This window comes from Dasypus novemcinctus, chromosome 21 (genome assembly GCF_030445035.2).
Source record: "Dasypus novemcinctus isolate mDasNov1 chromosome 21, mDasNov1.1.hap2, whole genome shotgun sequence".
In the NCBI taxonomy this organism is placed as follows: domain Eukaryota; kingdom Metazoa; phylum Chordata; class Mammalia; order Cingulata; family Dasypodidae; genus Dasypus; species Dasypus novemcinctus.
The window spans coordinates 63,798,673-63,818,727 of record NC_080693.1 but is presented as its reverse complement, the minus strand read 5'-3'; the positions used below and the strand labels follow the sequence as shown (position 1 = coordinate 63,818,727).

At 47.6% G+C, this 20,055-nt stretch overlaps 2 protein-coding genes across 5 annotated transcripts in view; one reads left to right on the top strand and one right to left on the bottom strand.

Moving 5' to 3' along the window:
• The window catches only part of EFTUD2 (elongation factor Tu GTP binding domain containing 2), a 47,010-nt gene extending 33,827 nt beyond the window's left edge, over positions 1-13,183 (top strand). For both annotated transcript variants that reach the window (XM_004458707.5, XM_071210706.1), the window contains 17 exons: positions 316-379; positions 748-838; positions 2,973-3,108; positions 4,295-4,422; positions 4,866-5,059; positions 5,991-6,102; positions 6,480-6,620; positions 8,223-8,324; positions 9,151-9,233; positions 9,688-9,774; positions 10,000-10,126; positions 10,323-10,410; positions 11,059-11,177; positions 11,307-11,401; positions 11,917-12,070; positions 12,266-12,373; positions 12,718-13,183. In XM_004458707.5, the coding sequence (XP_004458764.2) occupies positions 316-379; positions 748-838; positions 2,973-3,108; positions 4,295-4,422; positions 4,866-5,059; positions 5,991-6,102; positions 6,480-6,620; positions 8,223-8,324; positions 9,151-9,233; positions 9,688-9,774; positions 10,000-10,126; positions 10,323-10,410; positions 11,059-11,177; positions 11,307-11,401; positions 11,917-12,070; positions 12,266-12,373; positions 12,718-12,813 (1,925 nt within the window). In that variant the 3' untranslated portion in view covers positions 12,814-13,183. The remainder of the gene's footprint in view (positions 1-315; positions 380-747; positions 839-2,972; positions 3,109-4,294; positions 4,423-4,865; positions 5,060-5,990; positions 6,103-6,479; positions 6,621-8,222; positions 8,325-9,150; positions 9,234-9,687; positions 9,775-9,999; positions 10,127-10,322; positions 10,411-11,058; positions 11,178-11,306; positions 11,402-11,916; positions 12,071-12,265; positions 12,374-12,717) is intronic.
• Positions 13,184-13,670: 487 nt separating this feature from the next.
• HIGD1B (HIG1 hypoxia inducible domain family member 1B) lies at positions 13,671-16,243 on the bottom strand. Of its 3 annotated transcripts, none has more exons than XM_004458705.5 (4): positions 16,147-16,243; positions 15,194-15,344; positions 14,466-14,600; positions 13,671-13,811 (listed from the first exon to the last, which is right to left on the bottom strand). In XM_004458705.5, exons 2-4 carry the CDS (start codon positions 15,291-15,293, stop codon positions 13,747-13,749), a joined length of 300 nt encoding a protein of 99 aa, XP_004458762.1. In that variant the 5' UTR covers positions 15,294-15,344; positions 16,147-16,243; the 3' UTR covers positions 13,671-13,746. The 3 variants fall into 3 exon arrangements, with proteins under 3 accessions (XP_004458762.1, XP_071066809.1, XP_071066808.1); XM_071210708.1 differs by lacking the exon at positions 16,147-16,243 and adding an exon at positions 15,532-15,598; XM_071210707.1 differs by lacking the exon at positions 16,147-16,243 and adding an exon at positions 15,426-15,538.
• Positions 16,244-20,055: the final 3,812 nt, after the last annotated feature.

Below are 20,055 nucleotides of genomic sequence, written 5' to 3'. Positions count from 1 at the left end.
AATAAATATCTAAAAAAAAAAGAAAAGTAAAGAAAAGAATATAAACCATGCTTTGTCTGTAACCAAATCATGGTGCTTGCTGAAGATGGAGATCCCTGGATTCTCATTTTGGCTCCAGCACAGCCTTGTCAACTTTGTGCCAGTCCTGTCCTTCTCTGTGCCTCATTGTCCTTGTCTGCCTGCTTGGTTAGAAGGAAATGTCTGGACCCTAGAGAGGAAGGTGCTAGAATTCTTTAGTCATGACTGCTTGTAGCAGCTGAAACAGAATTTAGAGCAACACTTAGGTAGGTTATACTTGTGTTACTTTTCTTATAGGCGACATTAATTACCAGGAATTTGCTAAAAGACTCTGGGGTGACATCTACTTCAACCCGAAGACGTAAGTAGTGCTGGGTGTCTCTCTCTGGGGGAATGATACATTTACCCTGTTAGGACAGATCAAGAAAGTGTTCCTGCCCTTTTCTTAGACGTGAACTCCCAGTTTTCTTCCCCTCGGTGGGTTGGCTGTGTGAATGCTAACCAGGATGAGAGGCCATTTCTCTCGAGGTCTTTACAGTTCACCTCAGCTCAGCAATGCAGAAGAGTCAGCCCTGTGTCCTCTCAGGAGTCTCTCTCTTTGAAGCTTTACCATGACACACATATTCCTTCCCCTACTTGGATTCAGAACTCAGGAACTATGCTCTTACTGTCAGTAACACAGCCTTCTCCCTCTGTGATCACTCCTAATGCTCCCTTTCCTCTTTTCAGGCGAAAATTCACAAAAAAGGCCCCAACGAGCAGCTCCCAGAGAAGCTTTGTGGAGTTTATCTTGGAGCCCCTTTATAAGATCCTCGCTCAGGTGAGTGTGTCAAGCCACCTGTCTCTGATCTGCCTTTCTAAACACAAGGTGGAAAAGCTGGTGAACTCAGATTTCTCTTTGCCTCGAAACTGCTCAGTCCATATGTATGAGGCTGGCTGGACACTAATTGTTAATGTTCTAAATGCTTTTGAAATCAGGAAAGAGGTATAAGAGAAAGAAAAGGTACAATCTAAAGAAAGTTGTGGAAATATCTTGTTTAAAAAATTGTGACATTTTAGAACTAATAATTTCATTCTGAGTTATAAGGATTTAGCCTACAGATATAAATGTGAAAATCTCTAGGTTTTATGTAAATATGACATTGTTTATAATAGCAGAAAAGGAAAAACAAACTGAAAATAACTTTAAATGTTTCTCATTGATAATCTGACTTATGCTACAACCCATAAAAGTTGGGTATTTTGCAGTCATTAAAAGACAGGCTGGGGAAGCGGACTTGGCCCAGTGGATAGGGCGTCTTGTCTACCACATGGGAGATCTGCTGTTCAAACCCCGGGCCTCCTTGAGCCATGTGCAGCTGGCCCACATGCAGTGCTGATGTGCGCAAGGAGTGCTGTGCCACACGGGTGTCCCGCATAGGGGAGCCCCACATGCAAGGAGTGCACCCCGTAAGGAGAGCCACCCAGCGCGAAAGAAAGTGCAGCCTGCCCAGGAATGGCGCCGCCCACACGGAGAGCTGGCACAACAAGATGATGCAACAAAAAGAAACACAGATTCCCATGCCACTGACAACAACAGAAGTGGGCAAAGAAGAACACTCAGCAAATGGACACAGAGAACAGACAACATGGGTGGGGCAGGGGAAGGGGAGAGAAATTAAAAAAAAAAAGATAGGCTGTATGAGTTTTGTTTCAATGAATGTGTACTACCTAAATAAAAAGCCGTATTAAAAGAGGATAATAGTGTTATTTGGTAATGTTTCATAAGGGCCTTTCTTCCAAGATACAAGTATTTAATAAGCTCAGTGGGGAAGCGGATGTGGCTAAAGTAATAAGGTCTCCAACTACCATATGGGAGGACCCGGATTCGATCCCTGGGCCTTCCGGGTGAAAAAGAAGAGAAAGTGTGCCTACATGGTGAGCCAGTGCACACGTGGTCAGCCAAGTGCCCATGTGGTGAGCTGAGTGCCTGCGTGGTGAGCTGAGTGCCCACGTAGCGAGCCGCCTGCCTGCACAAGTGCCCACTTGGTGAGCCAGTACCCTTGCAAGTAAGTCTCGCAGCAAGATGATGACTCAACAAAAGAGACGAAGGGAGAGTCATGGTGAAGCACAGCAGAGACCAGAAACTGAGGTCACATAATTGGCAGGGAACCTCTCTCCACATCAGAGGTCCCCAGGATTGAATCCTGGTGAATCTTAGAAGAGAAGACAAAAAGAGAAATAGATACAGAAGATCACACAGTGAATGGACACAGATAGCAAAAACAGCAGGGCCGGAGAGGGATAGGGGAAGAAAAAATAAATAAGCATTAAAAAAAAAAGAAAACTAATACTATTAAAAAAATAAGCTCTATGTATAATGAATGCCAAAAAATAAAAGTATGTGGCCATTTCAGCTGACAAAATAGTAAAGCATAGCAACAAGACAACATAAAAATTACTTGTTTATCTCATGTTAGACTGGAATAGATTAATGAAAGAAATTTATCGAGTCTGCCTCAGTAGAAACCTCGAGTCTGGTGCACATCCTGGGGAGCTTGGCCCTGTCTGGCAGGGGATGGACTGCTAGGTGACCTTTTTTGGTTGCTTTAGTGCAATGCTTTTCTCAATCCGCTCTTCTCAATCTTAGAAGTCTCTAAATAGGGAGGGGTGAGGGATTTCCTGAGTGGGATGAGATGCTGCTTTTCAGACACCAGAGGGCAGCACTGACAGGAATCAGTCTGAGTGTGCCTGTTTCAGTGGCTGGTGTGGGATTTAACCAAGACTTCTTGGCCCAGGGTTGGTTTGAAAGGTAGGAGAAGAGTCCCCTGAATCAAAACAGTTGTCCTTCCTGGGAGCTCTGCTTGTGGAAGAGAGCAGCTCTTCAAATTATCCTTTGGCTTTCCCTTTTCCTGCTCTATAGCACTACACACATGGGGCTCCTGTCCCTTATCACTTACTACATACCTTCACAGGTGGTGGGTGATGTGGACACCAGCCTCCCAAGGACCCTGGATGAGCTTGGCATTCACCTGACCAAAGAGGAGCTAAAGCTGAACATCCGCCCTCTACTCAGGCTAGTCTGCAAAAAGTTCTTTGGCGAGTTCACAGGTAATACAAAAAAGAACTTATGAATCTCTCGTACCATCACCACTATCATGTCCTGCCATGGGGAACATTTCCCTGCCCTTTTGTAGTGTTCAGGGATCTGAACTTCTTAAATAAACTACAGGTTGGATACAGAACACCTGGGTTTTTTTCTTAACTGCTTTTCTTAGTGGATGTACCAAGAATTCTATCTTGGGAACCCAAAGCAATTAAATTTGCCTGTCAGGAGAAGAGTACACTTGAAGACATGGGGAGACACACTCTGAGTTTTGGTATATTTGCCAGGGGCTAGTCAGGAAGGTGGTGACCAAGTAGGATAAGATAGCAAAACACAAGGCTAGGACTCGGGAGGCTTGGCCCGTGGGTCTCTCTCCCTGAGTTCCTTCTCTCCTATTTAGTAAAAGAGAAAGCAAGAGAAGCAGTAGAAAGAACACTGGACTGGTTGAAGAAAGATCTGAGGCTTGATCCTAGCCTGGCCCTGGCCTTTCCGTGGGATGACTCTAGGCCAGCCACCTAATTCCTTTGTCACTCTGACTTTGTGTCTATAAAACAAGGGCATTGGAAAAGGAGATTGCTAAGGGCGCTTCAGCAATCTGTGAGTTTAAGTCTTTTGGCAATTAGATGTCTGAACCTCGAAGTGTGCATAGTTTTAGTAGCCATTCTGGCCTGACAATCAATCTGACACCAATTAAAAGCAGTTCTGCCTCCCCCAATGTGCTAAAGAGGGTTTTCTCTTGTATGGCTTATTGTCTGTTAGGCAAACAGGGTAACTTACTGAACAGAGACACACAGTGTTTCTCAAAGAGAGAGACTCAATTCTGAGATTGTTCTAAGTACAAATAGAAAAAGAGATGGGGTGCTTATTTAACTCAAGTACTCAGTAAATGCTTATATTCAGTAAAAAGTCATAGATTGTAAGAGATACTTAAACGTTTTTGACAGCTGAAGTTCCAAGAAATCATATACCACTGATACCAGCATCTTGCTTTTCCCTGCCATCAGTGTAACTCCAAATCTTTTAGCAGCATATTACCAGGAACCGGGTTTTCCCTCCTCCCTTGAATCCTAGAATCATGATTTTTTAAGAAACTCATCCCCCTCACTTTTAGCTTTCTGTTGATTATAATCACTGGTGGCTGATTTCCCCCATGAGAGAGTATAGTAACTGCTTTCTCTTCTCCTTCTCCAGGCTTTGTGGATATGTGTGTCCAGCACATCCCCTCTCCAAAGGTGGGCGCCAAGCCCAAGATTGAACACACCTACACTGGCGGTGTGGACTCTGACCTTGGCGAGGCCATGAGTGACTGCGACCCTGATGTAAGAGAATGTGGCCCCCCAGTTCTCTGGTTTTCCCCTTCTGCTTGAGAAAACTGTTTTCTGGCCGTAGGACTAAGGCCTTCAACTTCCCTTTCATGCCCCTGCCGTGAGCCTAGGCAGACAAACCTGAATGCAGAGCCTGATGTGCCCACTGTTAGCAGCTTGACCTTGGGGACATTAGTTATTCTTTCTGAGTCTCAGGGTCTTGGTCTATGAAGTAACATCTAAGTGGTTGTTATGAGAAATAAGATTAAGGCTATTTTACAGGGTTTTTTTGCATCGTGCCTGGCAGATAGAAAGATTCAGCAAATTCCACATATTCCTCTAGGTCTCACTGCCTCTTCATAGAGCTCATGTCATTGCTCTTGAGGCAAGTCGAGAGAGACAGTGGTACTACCCAGAGGGTGTGTGTGTTTGACGCTTCGCTCTGTCCCCTCTTCCAGGGTCCTCTGATGTGCCACACTACCAAGATGTACAGCACAGATGATGGAGTTCAATTTCATGCCTTTGGCCGGGTGCTAAGTGGCACCATCCATGCTGGACAGCCAGTAAAGGTTCTAGGAGAAAACTACACCCTGGAGGATGAGGAGGACTCCCAGATATGCACTGTGGGCCGCCTTTGGATCTCTGTGGCCAGGTACGCCAACCACATCCTACAGGTACATGCCTTGACCGCCACACTAGGACTACCCTGAATCACTGGAAGCAGAGGTTCCCTTTAGAAATAAGCTGTCTAGCTCACTATAATAGGAGGCAAGATGACCCTCCCTGAGCAGATCTATTGCCTTCAAAAAGATTGCTAGGGCCAAGAAGTTAGCTATTGTCAGGATAATACCGAGTGCCTTTCCTTTATGTTTTGAGTGTCTTGTATGAATTTTTGCAGCAGGATTTCCAATTTTACTCATTTCAATCCTCTTCTCATTTCCTTTTTTGTATTCCTTAAGGCATAACCTTCATGTTGCTTTCAAAAAAAAAAAAAAATTGCTTCCCAACCTACACCATGTATCCTTTGACCAAGATAGGAGGTTTATCTGGATGTTTTGTAGCATCCCAATCTACAGAGCCAAAACTTAGCTAGAGCTTCTGGGCTGTTTGTCAGTTCATAGTCTTGGCATCTCCATTGGCAAGCAGAACGAAGGCAGAACATTTACTGTGTCTGGCCAGTGACCCCTTTTCCCTCCTCCAAAATCTATCCCCATTCCCTAGAAGGAAGAAGAAAATTGAAGAACTAGAAGAGTTGAAGTAGCTGCTACTTTTGTGGTGCTTTTGATATCCCCTTAATTTCTCTTCCTTGGGCAACAATTTGCTTACCATGAACCTCTAATTGGAATTAAATTTTTCTGTTCTGTCCTCTTGTAATAAAGATTGCACTTCTCTTTCCACTTGTCACAGTTTGTAATCACGTATATGTGTGTTTATATGATTATTTTATCTCTCCCCTGCTAAAGCATATCTGTTTTGCTCACCTGCTCCAAGCTCAGTGCGTGGCATATAGCAGGTGCTCAGTAAATTTTCATGGAATGAATTCTCTGCCCAAGTTCCACTGCTGCCATTGGATGTTGCTCCAGGTATCACATTGAGGTGAACCGTGTTCCTGCTGGCAACTGGGTTCTGATTGAAGGTGTTGACCAACCAATTGTGAAGACAGCGACCATAACTGAACCCCGAGGCAATGAGGAGGTAGAGTTTCTGAAGAGCCACTGGATTAGCTTAAGCTAGTGGGTCACAGGGAACCACAGCACAGTGAACAAGAACGCAGAGAGAACAGACCCATCGTCACTGCTGCTTCCTAGATCCAGGCCCCAGCATGGGCTCAGCCTCCTAGATTGGATCCTGCTGGGGTCTCCCTGTGCTTGACTCAAAGGCTAGGAAGTAGGAGGGGTTCCTTTTATTCTTCCTCTCCTCTCTTTGGGAATAAATGGCCCTTTGGCTTGCCCCTAAGTGGCACCTTGGCTCCTGGTTGGGAAATAGTCTGATCCTAAGCAGAATCTTTTACCTCTGCACCTTCTGTGCCTGCTCAGGTTACCTGCCCTCACCCTTCTGCATTTTGATCTCAGGCTCAGATTTTCCGGCCCTTGAAGTTCAATACCACATCTGTTATCAAGATTGCCGTGGAGCCAGTCAACCCCTCAGAGCTGCCCAAGATGCTTGATGGCCTGCGCAAGGTCAACAAGAGTTATCCATCCCTCACCACCAAGGTATGGTCGAGACCCTCAGCAGCTTTCCATCCCTACTTGCCCCAGCAGACTTGTCTGTGCTGCTCTCTACTTCAGGTCCACCAGGCACCTCTCATCTGCTGCTTCTGCCATCTTAACTCAGGAGCTGTTTCCTACCTATTGCTGTCATTTGAAGGCAGGTTAAGACCTGCCTTCATGTTTATTTGGGATTTGTATGTGTGTTTCTTCCCCAAGTGTCTTTTTTTTTTCTTCTTCTCCTCCCTCTCCTCCACCCTGCTGTTTTTGCTGTCTGTGTCCATACACTGTGTGATCTTCTGTATCTATTTCTTTTTTTGTCTTGTCTTTCTCCTCTAGGATTCACCAGGATTTGATCCTGGGGACCTCTGAGGTAGAGATAGGTTCCCTTTCAATTGCGCCACCTTAGTTCCTGGTCTCTGCTCTGCTTCATCTTGACTCTTGCCTTTGTCTCTCTTTTGTTGCATCATCATCTTGCTGCGTGACTCACTTCCACGGGCACTAGCTCACCACACAGGCACTCATATGGACACTCAGCTCGCCACACGGGCACTTGGCTCACCATGCAGGCACTCGACTCGCAGGCACTCAGCTCACCAGGTGGGCACTGGCTCGCCGTACAGGCACACTTTCTCTTCTTTTTCACCAGGAGGCCCCAGGGATTGAACCCGCGTCCTCCCATATGGTAATTGGAGGCCCCATCAGTTAAGCTATATCCACTTCCTCCCAAGTGTCTTTAAATAGGGTAAAGAAGTTCCTTAGAGTGCACATTTTGTGTTTGTTTTTTGTTTTGTTTTTAAGATTTATTTCTCTCCCCTTTCTCTCCTCCCCCCACCCCGCCCCATTGTCTGCTCTCTTGTACCTACTCACTGTGTGTTCTTCTGTGTCCACTTAACATTCTCAGTGGCACCAGGAATCTGTGTCTCTCTTTGTTGTGTGATCTTGCTGCGTCAGCTCTCCATGTGTGCAGTGCCACTCCTGGGCAGGCTGCGCTTTTATCGCGTGGGGTGGCTCTCTTTGCAGGGTGCAGTCCTTGCACGTGGGGCTCCCCTATGCAGGGGACACCTCTGCGTGACACAGCACTCCTTGCGTGCAGCAGCACTGTGCATGGGCCAGCTCACCACATGAGCCAGGAGGCCCTGGGTTTGAACCCTGGACCTTCCATGTGGTAGGCAGATGCTCTATCATTGGAGCCATATCTGCTTTCCACATTTTGAATTGATTTTCCAGAAAAGATAGAAGGAAAAGTGAGTTACTCTGATCCTTCATACTCTTGAGCCTGTCAGCATGCCTTTTTTAGTAGCTGGCCAGGACTAAATGGTCAGCTTGTATCCATGAACATAGGGCAAGGTTTTCCCTAAATGACTAAGATGGGATTTCAGTCAGTGACCTTAGACCCAACAGTACTGTGCTGATGTACCCACATGGCCTGTAGACTGACTCATAGGTCACTGAGCTCCACTGAACCTTCTTGCAGAGGCTAGAAAAGACCCTTTCTGATAGCAGTTCAGATACCGCCTTCCAGGTTCTGGCCTTGATTTTGTTTGTATCTTCTGTTGCTGGCGTAAGAGAGCTCAGGCTGGGACTACCAGGGCTGTTGTGTTTTAGGTGGAAGAATCCGGTGAGCATGTGATTCTGGGCACTGGGGAGCTCTACCTGGACTGTGTGATGCACGATTTGCGGAAGATGTACTCGGAGATAGACATCAAGGTAAAGAAGTGGCCCCTTTCTTAAGCCCCTGCCAAGTAATCAAAACTTTCATTCTTGGAAGCTCCAAGGAAACAGGGGGTGCCCTAAGGGAGGAGACCTGTTTGGGGAAAGCATTCTCTGTAGCTGGTGTATGAGAAGATACCTGATTTGCCTCTTTCTGCTGTTAATTCTGTGTCATACATTTAAAGTTGGCACATTTAACATATCTGTGGTGATAAAGGCTTATAGTGAATGGTTTCAAGCAGAGTGGAATTTGCTTTCTTGGATCTGTTATCGAGTCAACCCTTGATTATATGGCCAATTGCTTGGCTGGCCTCAACCCCCTCATCGAGACCCACCTTTTCTCCAGATCCCTGTGGTAGTGGTGATGAGTGCCTTCAAGTTCCCCTCTTCGACTCTTCTGTTAATGTACCTAGGAATGATGCTATGGAAGACACTGGGTTTCCCAGCAAGTGTCCATGTGGGAGCTTCAGGGAAGAGCTGTATTACTCCTTGTTATGGGTTGAGAATGGAATGTGGCTCACTAGTGGGTCTCTAGCGCCAGCTTCATCAGACCCATGGGCGTTGTTCAGGGAATGGTGGTGGGATGGCTGGATGCATCTTGAAAGATACCTTGAAGAGCTATAATTAAGATCCTAATTTGGTCCCCTTACTTACTCTTGGGCAGCTTGCTTTTACCTGCTATTGTACTTAGTATTTATTGCCAATTAAGGCAGAGGGGTTTCTTGAGAAACCAGTGTCAAGGGCACTTTGGAATTCCTTTGTAGAAGGTTGCCCTTCCAACTAAATTAGACCTTGCCTCAACAATTTATTTTTCGTTTCCCAGGTGGCTGATCCAGTGGTCACATTTTGTGAGACGGTGGTAGAAACATCCTCCCTTAAATGCTTTGCTGAAACACCCAATAAGAAGTAAGCTGAGGAGTCAGAGTGTCCCTGGGACTGAATGCCCCAAGGATGCTCCTACCCGCCATTTCCCCAGTACTACCCCAACTGCAAGCACTGTGGGGACAGAGGCAAAGCTTGGACCACTGAGTCTTGGGATGGGGGCACTTAGGCTACTTGAGTTTCACCCCCACCCTTTCATCTCTTGTGCCTTTAGGCAAGGTGCTGTGGATTTTTTGCCTTAAATACTCCCAAGAGCAGTTTCATAATTGACATTTCTCTATAATAACGACCATTTGCCCCAGCCCTTACTTTATAAAAGATAGGTAGAGTCAAATGAAAGAAGGTAGATAAGGCCTCTTTGCTCATCCCTGCCCAGGGCTGATGTCACTGCCTTAGCTGTTCCCTTTGTCCCCTTTTCTCAAGAATGCCCCTTCTGCTTGTCCCAATAACCCTTATTACCCATTTCATTTCTGAACAGGAACAAGATCACCATGATTGCTGAGCCTCTTGAGAAGGGCCTCGCTGAGGATATAGAGAATGAGGTGGTCCAGATCACATGGAACAGGTGACAGCATGGCTCTACCTCCAGACTGAAGGGAGACAGGGATGCCATAGCCTGCCTGCCTGCCAGGCCTCAATACCACATGTCCTCCTGGGAAGAGATTTTTGTTTTCCTCCTTACTATTGTTCTGGGCTTGGGATGGGTAGGATGAGGTGACTGTCTTAGGCCCTAGGAGCCAGCAGTTACAGAGCTGCATCTTATACCTCCATGTCCTCCTTCCTTCCCCAGAAAGAAGCTGGGAGAGTTTTTCCAAACCAAGTACGATTGGGATCTGCTAGCTGCCCGTTCCATCTGGGCTTTTGGCCCTGACGCCACTGGCCCCAATATCCTGGTGGATGATACGCTGCCCTCTGAGGTACAACGGAACCATGTGGCAGTCACTTCGCTTTTGTGTGGAATAAACTACAAAGTGTTCTCCTTTTCTCAAAAGTATTTTGTGTACTCTGATGAAGGACAGTATCTCTCTTCCAGGCTTATCTACCTTTTCCTCCCTCTAAACTCTTGGGTTATCACCAGGATCACTGCTAAGGAACCCTCATGTTTCTGTGCAGGTGGACAAGGCTCTTCTCGGCTCAGTGAAGGACAGCATTGTTCAAGGCTTTCAGTGGGGAACCAGAGAAGGCCCCCTCTGTGATGAGCGTGAGTCCCCCAGTGCCTCCTGTCCCATCCTCTTAGACTCCTGTCACCCTGACATAGGAGGTAGGGTGGGCCTACCATCTTTGGGACCTGGCAGAAGAAGTGGGGTACACAGGGCCATCCCACAGCCGGGGCCAACTTCCTCCCATCTACCTATCCGGGTGCCACCACTTAGTGCATCCTATCAATGAAGCTGTTTCTAAACCAACATTTGCTCTTTATTCCTGAGAAGGGTTTGGCTCTGGATGTTTGAGGAAGAGTATCAAATGGAAGATGAGATTGGAATGGCTTATAGACCAGGGTTGAGGGTTGGACTTTGTGGGACAAAATGTGCAATTCTTAGAACTTATTCTGTATCTAAAAATCACTAAGTATCTGTAGAAAAAGCACATAAACTGCTAGGAAAGCTTTATAATATCAGACACTATTGTCTGAACCAAAGACTATTGACTGTGTATGCCTAACTTCTGAATTCCTTGCTACAGGCCTTGCATATTATCTGCTAAAACTCCCACTTCAAGTGTAATTTTTGTACTGTGTTCTTTGTGGTTCAAGACCACTGAAGTGCAGCAAGAGACTCCTTACTGGTTTGCTTGGGATCCCTTGGCCACCACCAGAATTGCTCCTTAGCTGCCCCCATCTCCTTTTCAGTGATCCGAAATGTCAAGTTTAAGATCCTGGATGCAGTGGTTGCCCAGGAGCCTCTGCACCGGGGTGGGGGCCAAATCATCCCCACAGCCAGGAGAGTCGTCTATTCCGCATTCCTCATGGTAAGAGTGTGAAACATAGTGAACAGTCTTGCTCCAGAGATTGAGTGAAAGACCAAGCCATTCGGGCTTTCAGGTGCAACCCTCAGCCTTCCCCACGCTGAGGGACCCCGACTTGTTGTTCTGCTACAGGCTACCCCACGTCTGATGGAGCCTTACTACTTTGTAGAGGTACAGGCCCCTGCAGATTGCGTCTCCGCTGTTTATACTGTCCTGGCCAGGCGCAGGTGAGCAGCCCCAGTCATATTAAGGGGAGACTGAGAGCAGGAGTGGGGAAAGGGGCAACTCAACTATTGTGGTGAAGAAGAGATTGGCCTCCACCCTCTTCACTCCTAAACCTTAATGAGCTTATTTCTCAGGAGGACGTGGGACAGGAATGAGGCAATCCCCAGCTGCAGATTAAAATTTGAAGTTCCTTTCTTGGGGACCCCCTTCATCATAGAGTTCTTGGGGAAAGTGCTGAGCATGTCATCAATGGGAATGTCTGTAGGACCCTGTCCCATCCATGTTCCAACTCCTGTCATTTGCCCAGGAATTACTGCACCTTTGACTTGTATAGGGATTACCTGGCTTGTGTAGGGATTACCTGGAGAGCCCCAAGCCTTTTCTGCCCTCTGTAGAGCATTTGTGGCTATTCTTTCTTTGATGGTAACTCTGGGTTGGGATGCATTTGGGGGCAGATTTCTCCACTGCTTTTGCCTTCTGCAGGACTAGGTACTCAGTCTTCCTTTTTCTTTCTCAGGGGGCATGTGACTCAGGATGCACCCATCCCAGGCTCCCCTCTCTACACTATTAAAGCTTTCATCCCGGCCATCGACTCTTTTGGCTTTGAGACTGACCTGCGGACTCACACCCAGGGACAGGCCTTTTCCCTGTCTGTCTTCCACCATTGGCAGGTGAGAAAATGGTGCAAGTTGGCAAGCCTGGCCTCCCAGCTTGACAGGGCTAGTCACCTGACCTGTTCACTTTCCAAGCTGTATAGTCAGCAACTCCAAATAAGATTTCCAACATCCTGGAGAAGATTTCTGCTTCTATCCTGATTCCTCCAGGAAAAGTGTGCCTTGGTTGCCTGATACCCTCTTGCCTTTCAGATTGTACCTGGTGATCCTCTGGACAAGAGCATTGTCATCCGCCCCCTGGAGCCACAGCCAGCTCCTCACCTGGCCCGGGAATTCATGATCAAAACCCGTCGTAGGAAGGTATGTGTCCCTTGGGTCCACCACCATCCCTTTACCCCAGGGGTCTCGGCAGGTGTTGGATCTTTCTTCATTTCTACCTTTTGAACCCTTCCCCCGAGGGCCAGTAGACAGAAGAGTTACACCACAGTATAGAGAATCTGACCTGTACATCCTCTGGCAACCAAACCTGGGGCCCAATCTGGGAAAGGAGGGCCTTCTTCTGTGATGATGCCAAAAAGGCACAGCTTCTAGAAGTCAGTTCTACCCCGCACCAGCCTCCCATTCAAGTACAGTTCTTGGACTGGCCCACAGTTCAGCATCCGCCACTTAGGGCTTATTCTTGCACTTGTCTCCATTGTTTGCAGGGCCTGAGTGAAGATGTGAGCATCAGCAAGTTCTTCGATGACCCTATGTTGCTGGAGCTCGCCAAACAAGATGTTGTGCTCAATTACCCCATGTGAGTGCCGGACTCCTGGCAGCTCCAGCCCCCTACATGGACCCCAACTCCTGTGCTTGAAGCTGGTACCCAGTGTGGCTTGGACTTCATGTTGTCAGGGAGTATTAAGAAGGTGCATTTGCCTTCTTTAACAAGCCCAAACCTCTAGCCTACAGTCCCAGTGAGGGAGGAGCATTTGCCCTCCTGGTTTCTTCTGTGGCCTCTGCCTGACTTCATTTCCAAGGAAGAAAGAAGAGTTTGGGCTCAGGGAAAGAGAAGGGAATGAAAGTGTTTCGCCCCAAAGGGCCCTGTCTTCAGGATTTATGTGAAATTTTATTTTTTACAAGTTTGACCTTAGACATGGTTTTTAAGTGAATAGAACATTCTGACCTCTGCCTGGCTCTGCTCTTTTCATCTCCACTCCCCCTCCCTCACCCCCTTCCTCCAGCACAGTCTAGCCCTATGTGGTCTCCCATGAGGCTTCACTGTCTCTGCTCCCAGCTGCAGAGTCTTCTTCCTGCCTGGGTCCCCAGAGAAGCAGCCCGTGGTGGGAGGAATGCCTCTCTCTTAATTCAATGTTCCCATGAGCATCAAGGCCTCTTTACTGCACCCACCCTCCCATTCCCACTCCTGGCATCTTGTCCTCTCTGTGCCACACTCTCTGAATTAGACTTGGGGTGGCTTGGGAGTTGTTGGGTTTCTGGAGTGAGAGGTCTGCTAGAGTTAACAGCTCCTCATAGTACCATGCCCCTGAAGAATCTCCCTTGCCCTAAAGTTGGGTGCCAGAATGCTTTGATTTCCAGACCTCTGCTCCAAGTTCTCCCACAAGCCACCACCAATCCCTTACTGTGCTCTCCCCCAACGTAAAAAAGAGACTGATGATTTTCCTCAAAACTACTTTATTAGCATACCAGGAACTGATTTAAGGCATCTGATGGCTCCATCCTCTAGAGGAATCCTACTTCTCCCCCACATCCTGTGCTGTTCTCTTGATGTAGTCTCTGTACATTGTGTACATGGCACCTGTGTGAAGGAGAAGGAAAAGTGCTTCTTGGCATCAAACCCTTTCTGTCCTGGGTGTCAGGGGGATGACAGCAGCAGGGTCCCAGGGGTTCAACTCTAACTGTTCCTTGAGAGTCCAACTCGCCTCCATCCTTCTGCCTGGGTCCCAACAGCTGCTCCAAGCATCTGGCCACATAGCCTAGAGAGATATCCCAGGACCTCTGTACATACAGACACCACCTGACAGCTTATAAAAATCACCTCACGTATTATCCATCTGAGAAAACTCACAGCAACCTGTTGGGTAGGCAAGCCAGGTATGGTTGATAGTGTGTTATGCATGGGCAACTGCACCTCAGGGAGAAGAAGGTGCCCAGAGTCTCATGGCCAGCAGATACCTGTCTGCCTTTTGGTCCAGAGAGAAAAAGAAATTCAGCATACGTTCTGCTGCACACATTTTCTCATCTCTCTGGCAGACTGTTGTGCAGCTAGACTGTGCACCATGCCCATCGGCCTGGGGCAGGAAACCAGACAGGGAACTCTGGCAGTGGTTTGGTATGGGGATATTGTCAAGGACTTGATGGAGTCTAGAATAGGGAACAGGGACTTAAATTATGCTCCCTCAACCAGATCTTACCTGTCCTCAACCTCCTGTGACCCTACTAAGCTACTCACCTAGCATGATTGCACCCACAGCACAGGCCTGAGCAGCCACTCGAGTGTGAATCAGATGAATGGACATCTTGGTGGAACCACGTGCCTTCAGCCGGTAAATCCTGTATGCTGCCACCACCAGGCAGCCTCCTAAGCCTGCAGGCAGAGAGCATAGCTGCCAAGCAAACAAACCAAACACAAGCAAGCAGTGCTCGCAGAGAGCACTCTCTTTGGCAGGCTGGGCCCTGGAGGAACAGTTGCTTTACTGAGGCTGACTCTCTCCATTGATGTGCCGCCGCCCCTGCAGTATACAAGTAACCCATCCTCATGACTCCACACCACCATTATCTCTGCTCTGGGCCCTTTTCCAATCACTGCTGGCTCCCACGTCCTTCCTGGTACAGATGTTTTCCTTCTCTCGCAGCGCCTTGAAGAAGGAAGCCCTGGAGGCCCTCAAACTGCTGTTCCTCTGACCTTCCCATCCCAGCACTGGTGTTGGAGCACCAAGCTTCCCCGTTTCCCATGCACCAGCCCACTCTGTCGGCCACCACTTGGTCCCATCCAGACTCATTTCATTGTCAGGGTGTGTCCCTTGTCACCATTGCCCTCCATTCACTCCTCTTTAGCTGTTGATTGTTCAAGGGGTAGGACACTTGGATTCTGTGACCTTTGCTTCATACTCCTTTGAAAGGACTTTTCTCTCAGAGAAAGCCCCTTTTTACCCCCCACTCCCTCCTTTCCCCACTCACCTATAGGCACCAGAGGAGACTCCCTGGTCTTCTTCAGGAGCTTCTCAGACACACTGTCCTCACCCTCAGGTGGTACCCAGCTGTCTTTATTAGTAGACATGGTCCTGGCCCCAGGTGTGAGCAGTTAGGGCTTCTAGGCTTCAGCCCAGTCCTGGAAGGAGGGACGCTCGTGAGAACCTGGTTCTTCCCAGTCTGGGATGGAGGGAGGGATGTCCTGCTAAGACCCTCTTACCAAGCCCAGCATAGCATCTGCTAGCATGAGTGTCCCACTTGTCCTGTCTGAGGAAGCTATTCCCTAGCACCATTTCTCCATCTTACTTGTAACATCTGCCTCTTACCCAGCTCGTCCTGATTTCTCTTCACTGTTTTCTCTGCTTCCCCCTTCCCCATCTGCATCCCTATGGGGTTGATCCCAGGGCCAAAAAAAGCTGGCTGGAAAAATTCTCAGATTAGGATAGGAGGAACAGGCCTTGATCCTTAGGGTCCCACTGGCCTTGGGACTGGTCTGTGACACTTGCTCTTGAAGTTGATCCCTGTGGCCCCAGGGAGCCAGAGCCATCCCAAGACTGTGCTCTATCCCTACTAACCAAATCAAGCGAGCCAGAGATTTAAATGACTGGGCATTGGTTTGTGTGCATGTTAATGCTAATGGCACAAATTTACCTCTGGTCCCTGAGCTGCTCCTGTTTCCAAGTCCATCACAATTATCTGGCCCCACCCCTACCCCTGGGCAGTTGACCCCTGTTCCTCTCCTTGCTGTCCCTGTAACTGTCTTCTCCGATCACATACAAGAAAGAGCCTTAGAGTCCTAACCCTGAGACCAGTGGTTCTGCAAGTCTAACCATGAGGCAAACACTCCCTGCTTGAGTCAATTTCTAATCCTGATTGTCTGCCTTTGTCCTGGATGAGGCAGAACTGCTGACCCCATGGGTCCTCAGCTTGTTGGTACTTACCTTAGGAAATGGCTGGAAAGTAGAGTGTGGACAGCTGGAATTCAGCATCTGCTGTTCTGAACTGGCCGAGAGCTGAGGATGGAGCTGCCACTACGGGGTCAGGGGAGCAGTGACTTGGGCTTTATGGAGATGTTGGAGTCAGGCATGGGGAGGGGAGGAGAGAGGACAGGGCATTGGTCTTAACCCACCATCTGCTGGGTTCCAGGCTGTAGCTCTGGGCCCTGGGAAGTTACAGGAGATGAGATGGAAGGGAGCCCCGAACTGGATCCATCAGTCTTCCAGGTCCCGTGGACGCAAATGGCTGGAGCTGAGTGGGGTTTGCTGTGATGGGATACACAGGCAAGATGGGTAGTGATCCTGGGTTCTCCCTCAAGTTATACTGCCTCAGATACGCTTACGAAAATGTGGCATGTAAATAAAAGACCCCAGGATTAGGAGGCAGGCCCTCTCTCTGGTCTTGGTCATGATCCCTTCAGGGATGCTTTTTGGACTAAGGCATTTTGTCCAGTGAGTGAAACAACTGCACCTCCCCTCGTTTCTCCAGAGCACTTTATACTGCTTGTGGAAGTGATGCTCACTCAGATTACTCAGGTTACAAGGATGAGAATGATCAGCACTAGCACCTACTCTTTTCCTAGGTTGTTATGTAGTTCAGACCTCTAAACTATTCCGTTAAGGTAAGTTAGCAGTTTATTCATAGTTAAGGGAACTTAGCCAAGGATACAGCAATGTCCTCATCTGAACCCTACTCTGGCTATTGCACTCAGCTGCAATAGTAACCTGCTTCCTGGGGGAGCTGGCCAAACAATCCCTCTCTGGATTGATACTGTTTAGGGATGCTGATCAATTGCTGGCTATGCAAGCAGAGGGAAATGAGAGCCCCGCTCCATCCCAGGCATTTGCTCCTGCCCTGTTGCCTCAATGTGTCTGTCCTAAAGGAGCTTTTTTGCATTGAAAGTTTGTCCAGCAGCTGATGTCTTTTTTTCTCTCCCCAAAATTCACTGCTCTGGGAAGAGACCCAGGGTCACAGTTACTCCCCAGAGCCTTCACGTGTCCCCAGCGTCCATGGGAACTCTCCTCCCAGTCCTTCACACACCCTCCCATGCTGCCTTTCCTGCTCCCAACAATGGTCTGAATTCTCTACAGATGGGGGAATGGGAATGTCTGGGTGAGACAGTATAGGAATCAAGATCAACTCCAGGTTCTTTGGGGAAGAGGGGCCCAGTTATAGAGGGCAAAGTTCAACGACCTGTGGTAATTATGTTGGTGATCTCAGAGCCCAGAGCTGAGAAAATCATAATAGTTAATTAACATTTACTGAGCACCCTCTATGGGCCGAAATGTGTGCTAAGTGCTTTATGCATATTTTCTTTAATCTTCACAATGACTATGAGGTAGGTATTACTATTATTATTAATCCCATTTTACTGATGAAAAACAGGCTCAGATTAAATATCTTGGCTACAGTACAGTAGATTACAGTGAGAAACTGGACCAGGCTTCTAACCAGTCCTAAAATCAAATCCCACTGCTACAGACTAATGGAAGAATACACATCAAGTGGAGGGAAAGTCTTGAAATAAAAGAAAGAAACTTGCTTTTTATTTCAAAAATGTCTGAGAACATGTAGTTAATTGTAACTTCCAGGAACAAGTTTCTGTAGAGTCTTGTTTAACAGATACAATCATGATATTTTCCGTTAATATGTTCCTTTCTTAATTAGCATTTCTGCTTTAGGAATTTGCTTAGGAAACCTTTTTCTTCTGGATCAGGTCGCAGTAATAGAAATTCTATTTTAGAGCAATGAATGGTGCAGACACAGTAAATTAGAGCACATAGGCCAGAGTCAGACAAGGGATCACTTAGCTCCCACAATGCTCTATTTGATCTGACACCACTCAAGCTCTTTTAAGCTATCTCGTCTGTAAAATGGAGGTTGTATCCACTCTCAGGATTGTTGTAAGGGTTAAATAAGATGATGGTTAGAATTCCCCCTCTACTCTGCCTGCACCTCTTCCTCCAGAATGAGCAAGTGGCAGGGGATGGTAGTAAGCTGGGGGAGAAGTGGAAAGCCCCCGTAGCAGAAGGGAAGTTGATATTATGTTCTGGGTGGTCCCCTTTTCAGCACACCCATCCCTCTCCATTCCCACCCTGGCTTTGCTGGGCTTCCCCACCCCATCTGTGTTGGGGGAGGGGTGGGGGGAGGGAGAGGCTGGATTAGGACCCAAGGCACTCAGCACAATCTGAGGCACAGCTACGCTATATATAGCCCAAGGGAGCTGAGTGACTAGAGGGGAAGAGAGGGATGGGTGGCTTTTGCCTCCTGCTAATGTCTACTGAGGTTGAGAGGGTGATGAAGAACTGAACAAGAAACAGGATGCTGCCAGTTTGGGCTGGGAGGGAAAAATACTAGGCCCTATAGTAATGCCTAGGGGAGCTTCAGGGGCAAAGAATGGGGTGACAGGAACAAGTAGGGATGGTGGAAGTTTCCAGAAGATGTGACAAGGCTGACGCAGCCTCTAGGAGTTTCCTGTGGCGGGGAGGGTGTGACTCCTCATCCTCTTCTAAAAATAGGCCTTGCAGTATTTGTCCAAGGACTGCCTGAAGAGCCACAGGTCTGGGGCAGGAAAGTGCCTTTAGTACCCACTCTTCTTCCTGGGGGAACTATGCTCATATTTTTAAAATTATAAGACGGAGTGGATAATGGTGATTGGAAGGCTGAATTGGACTGTAGCTATATTGACATGGTAGAATCTTGTCTTGTGAAGGACGAGTTTTGAACAGAAGATACCAAGGCAGGCTAGTTTAAGGAATGCAAAGATGAATCTTAAAAACATGGCTGAGAAACACGTGGCCATGGAACCCCATTGGGAAAGAACCCCACTGGAAAGCTGCTGGAAGAACCCCGTGAAAATCCCCCATTTAGAATGGGATTTTGTCTGGCATCAAGGAAGAGCCCTGGATATTCTCAAGGGGCCTTATCATTCCCCCCTCCCCCAATTGACAGGTGGGGTAATCAGTCACAACAGCAAACATCTGGGACCCCGCACCCAAACATTAGCAAGGGGAGGAATAATTAATAGTTTAAGAAGCAAGCACATAGGCTAAAACTCTGGACCACCTAGCAAGTACACCTGGGGACCTAATCTGTTATTTTCTCCCATTTCTATTCTCTCATTTCCTTAATAAACTACTGGCCTAACTAAACCGGCATGTTCTTAAATTCCTTTATGTAACATAGCCAACAACCTAGAGGAAATCTGGCCACAATACCAGTAGGGACCCTGTCTCGAATGACAAATGAGTATGTTATGTGAACAAGTGTCTAGGTTCTTGGCTACCTCACAAAAAAGAATTCAAGGATGAGCCACAAATTAATCAGGCCAGTAAAGAATTTATTGAGAAGTAAAGCAAGAAAACAGAAGTACACCACTCTAAAGGTGAGCATTTTCAAGGGAGAAAGTGAGAAGTTCTGTCCTGGGGTCCCCTGTTTTATGGGGGCAGTACAGGACTCCAGGGTCTACACTGATTGGCATATATGATATAAAACAGGAAGCTCTGTTGGGTGATTTGCTCTCTTAGGGGGTTAGGGGTTGCTGTCCAGTGGTGACTGGCTCCTAGCTATTGCTTCCATGAGGGGCTTATGAAATTAGGTGGGTAGGGTGGGAATATCCTGTTTTTCTCCTACTTTCTGCTGGATGGGCATTGCAAGCAGCATTCCTATGACTTTATGCAGTCGGCAGGCACACACTTCTGATGGTGTTTCCACAGGTGGTGGGTGAATGGTATAAATTGCTTTCCCATCATGTCAGCAGGTTGATAACCTGCCTACGTGAGTCTAGCAGGATGGTGCATTCGTTTTTTGCTACTAGGTGGTGTTTGTTTGGAAATTTATTAAGTTTTCTGCCT

Coding starts and splice junctions, on each gene's coding strand:
- HIGD1B (XM_004458705.5), bottom strand. CDS start 15,293: ATGTCTACTAATAAAGACAGCTGGGTACCACCTGAGGGTGAGGACAGT. Junction 14,601..15,193: donor GTCTCCTCTGGTGCCTATAG/GTGAGTGGGGAA, acceptor CTCTGCCTGCAG/GCTTAGGAGGCTGCCTGGTG. Junction 13,812..14,465: donor TGTGGGTGCAATCATGCTAG/GTGAGTAGCTTA, acceptor TCCTTCACACAG/GTGCCATGTACACAATGTAC.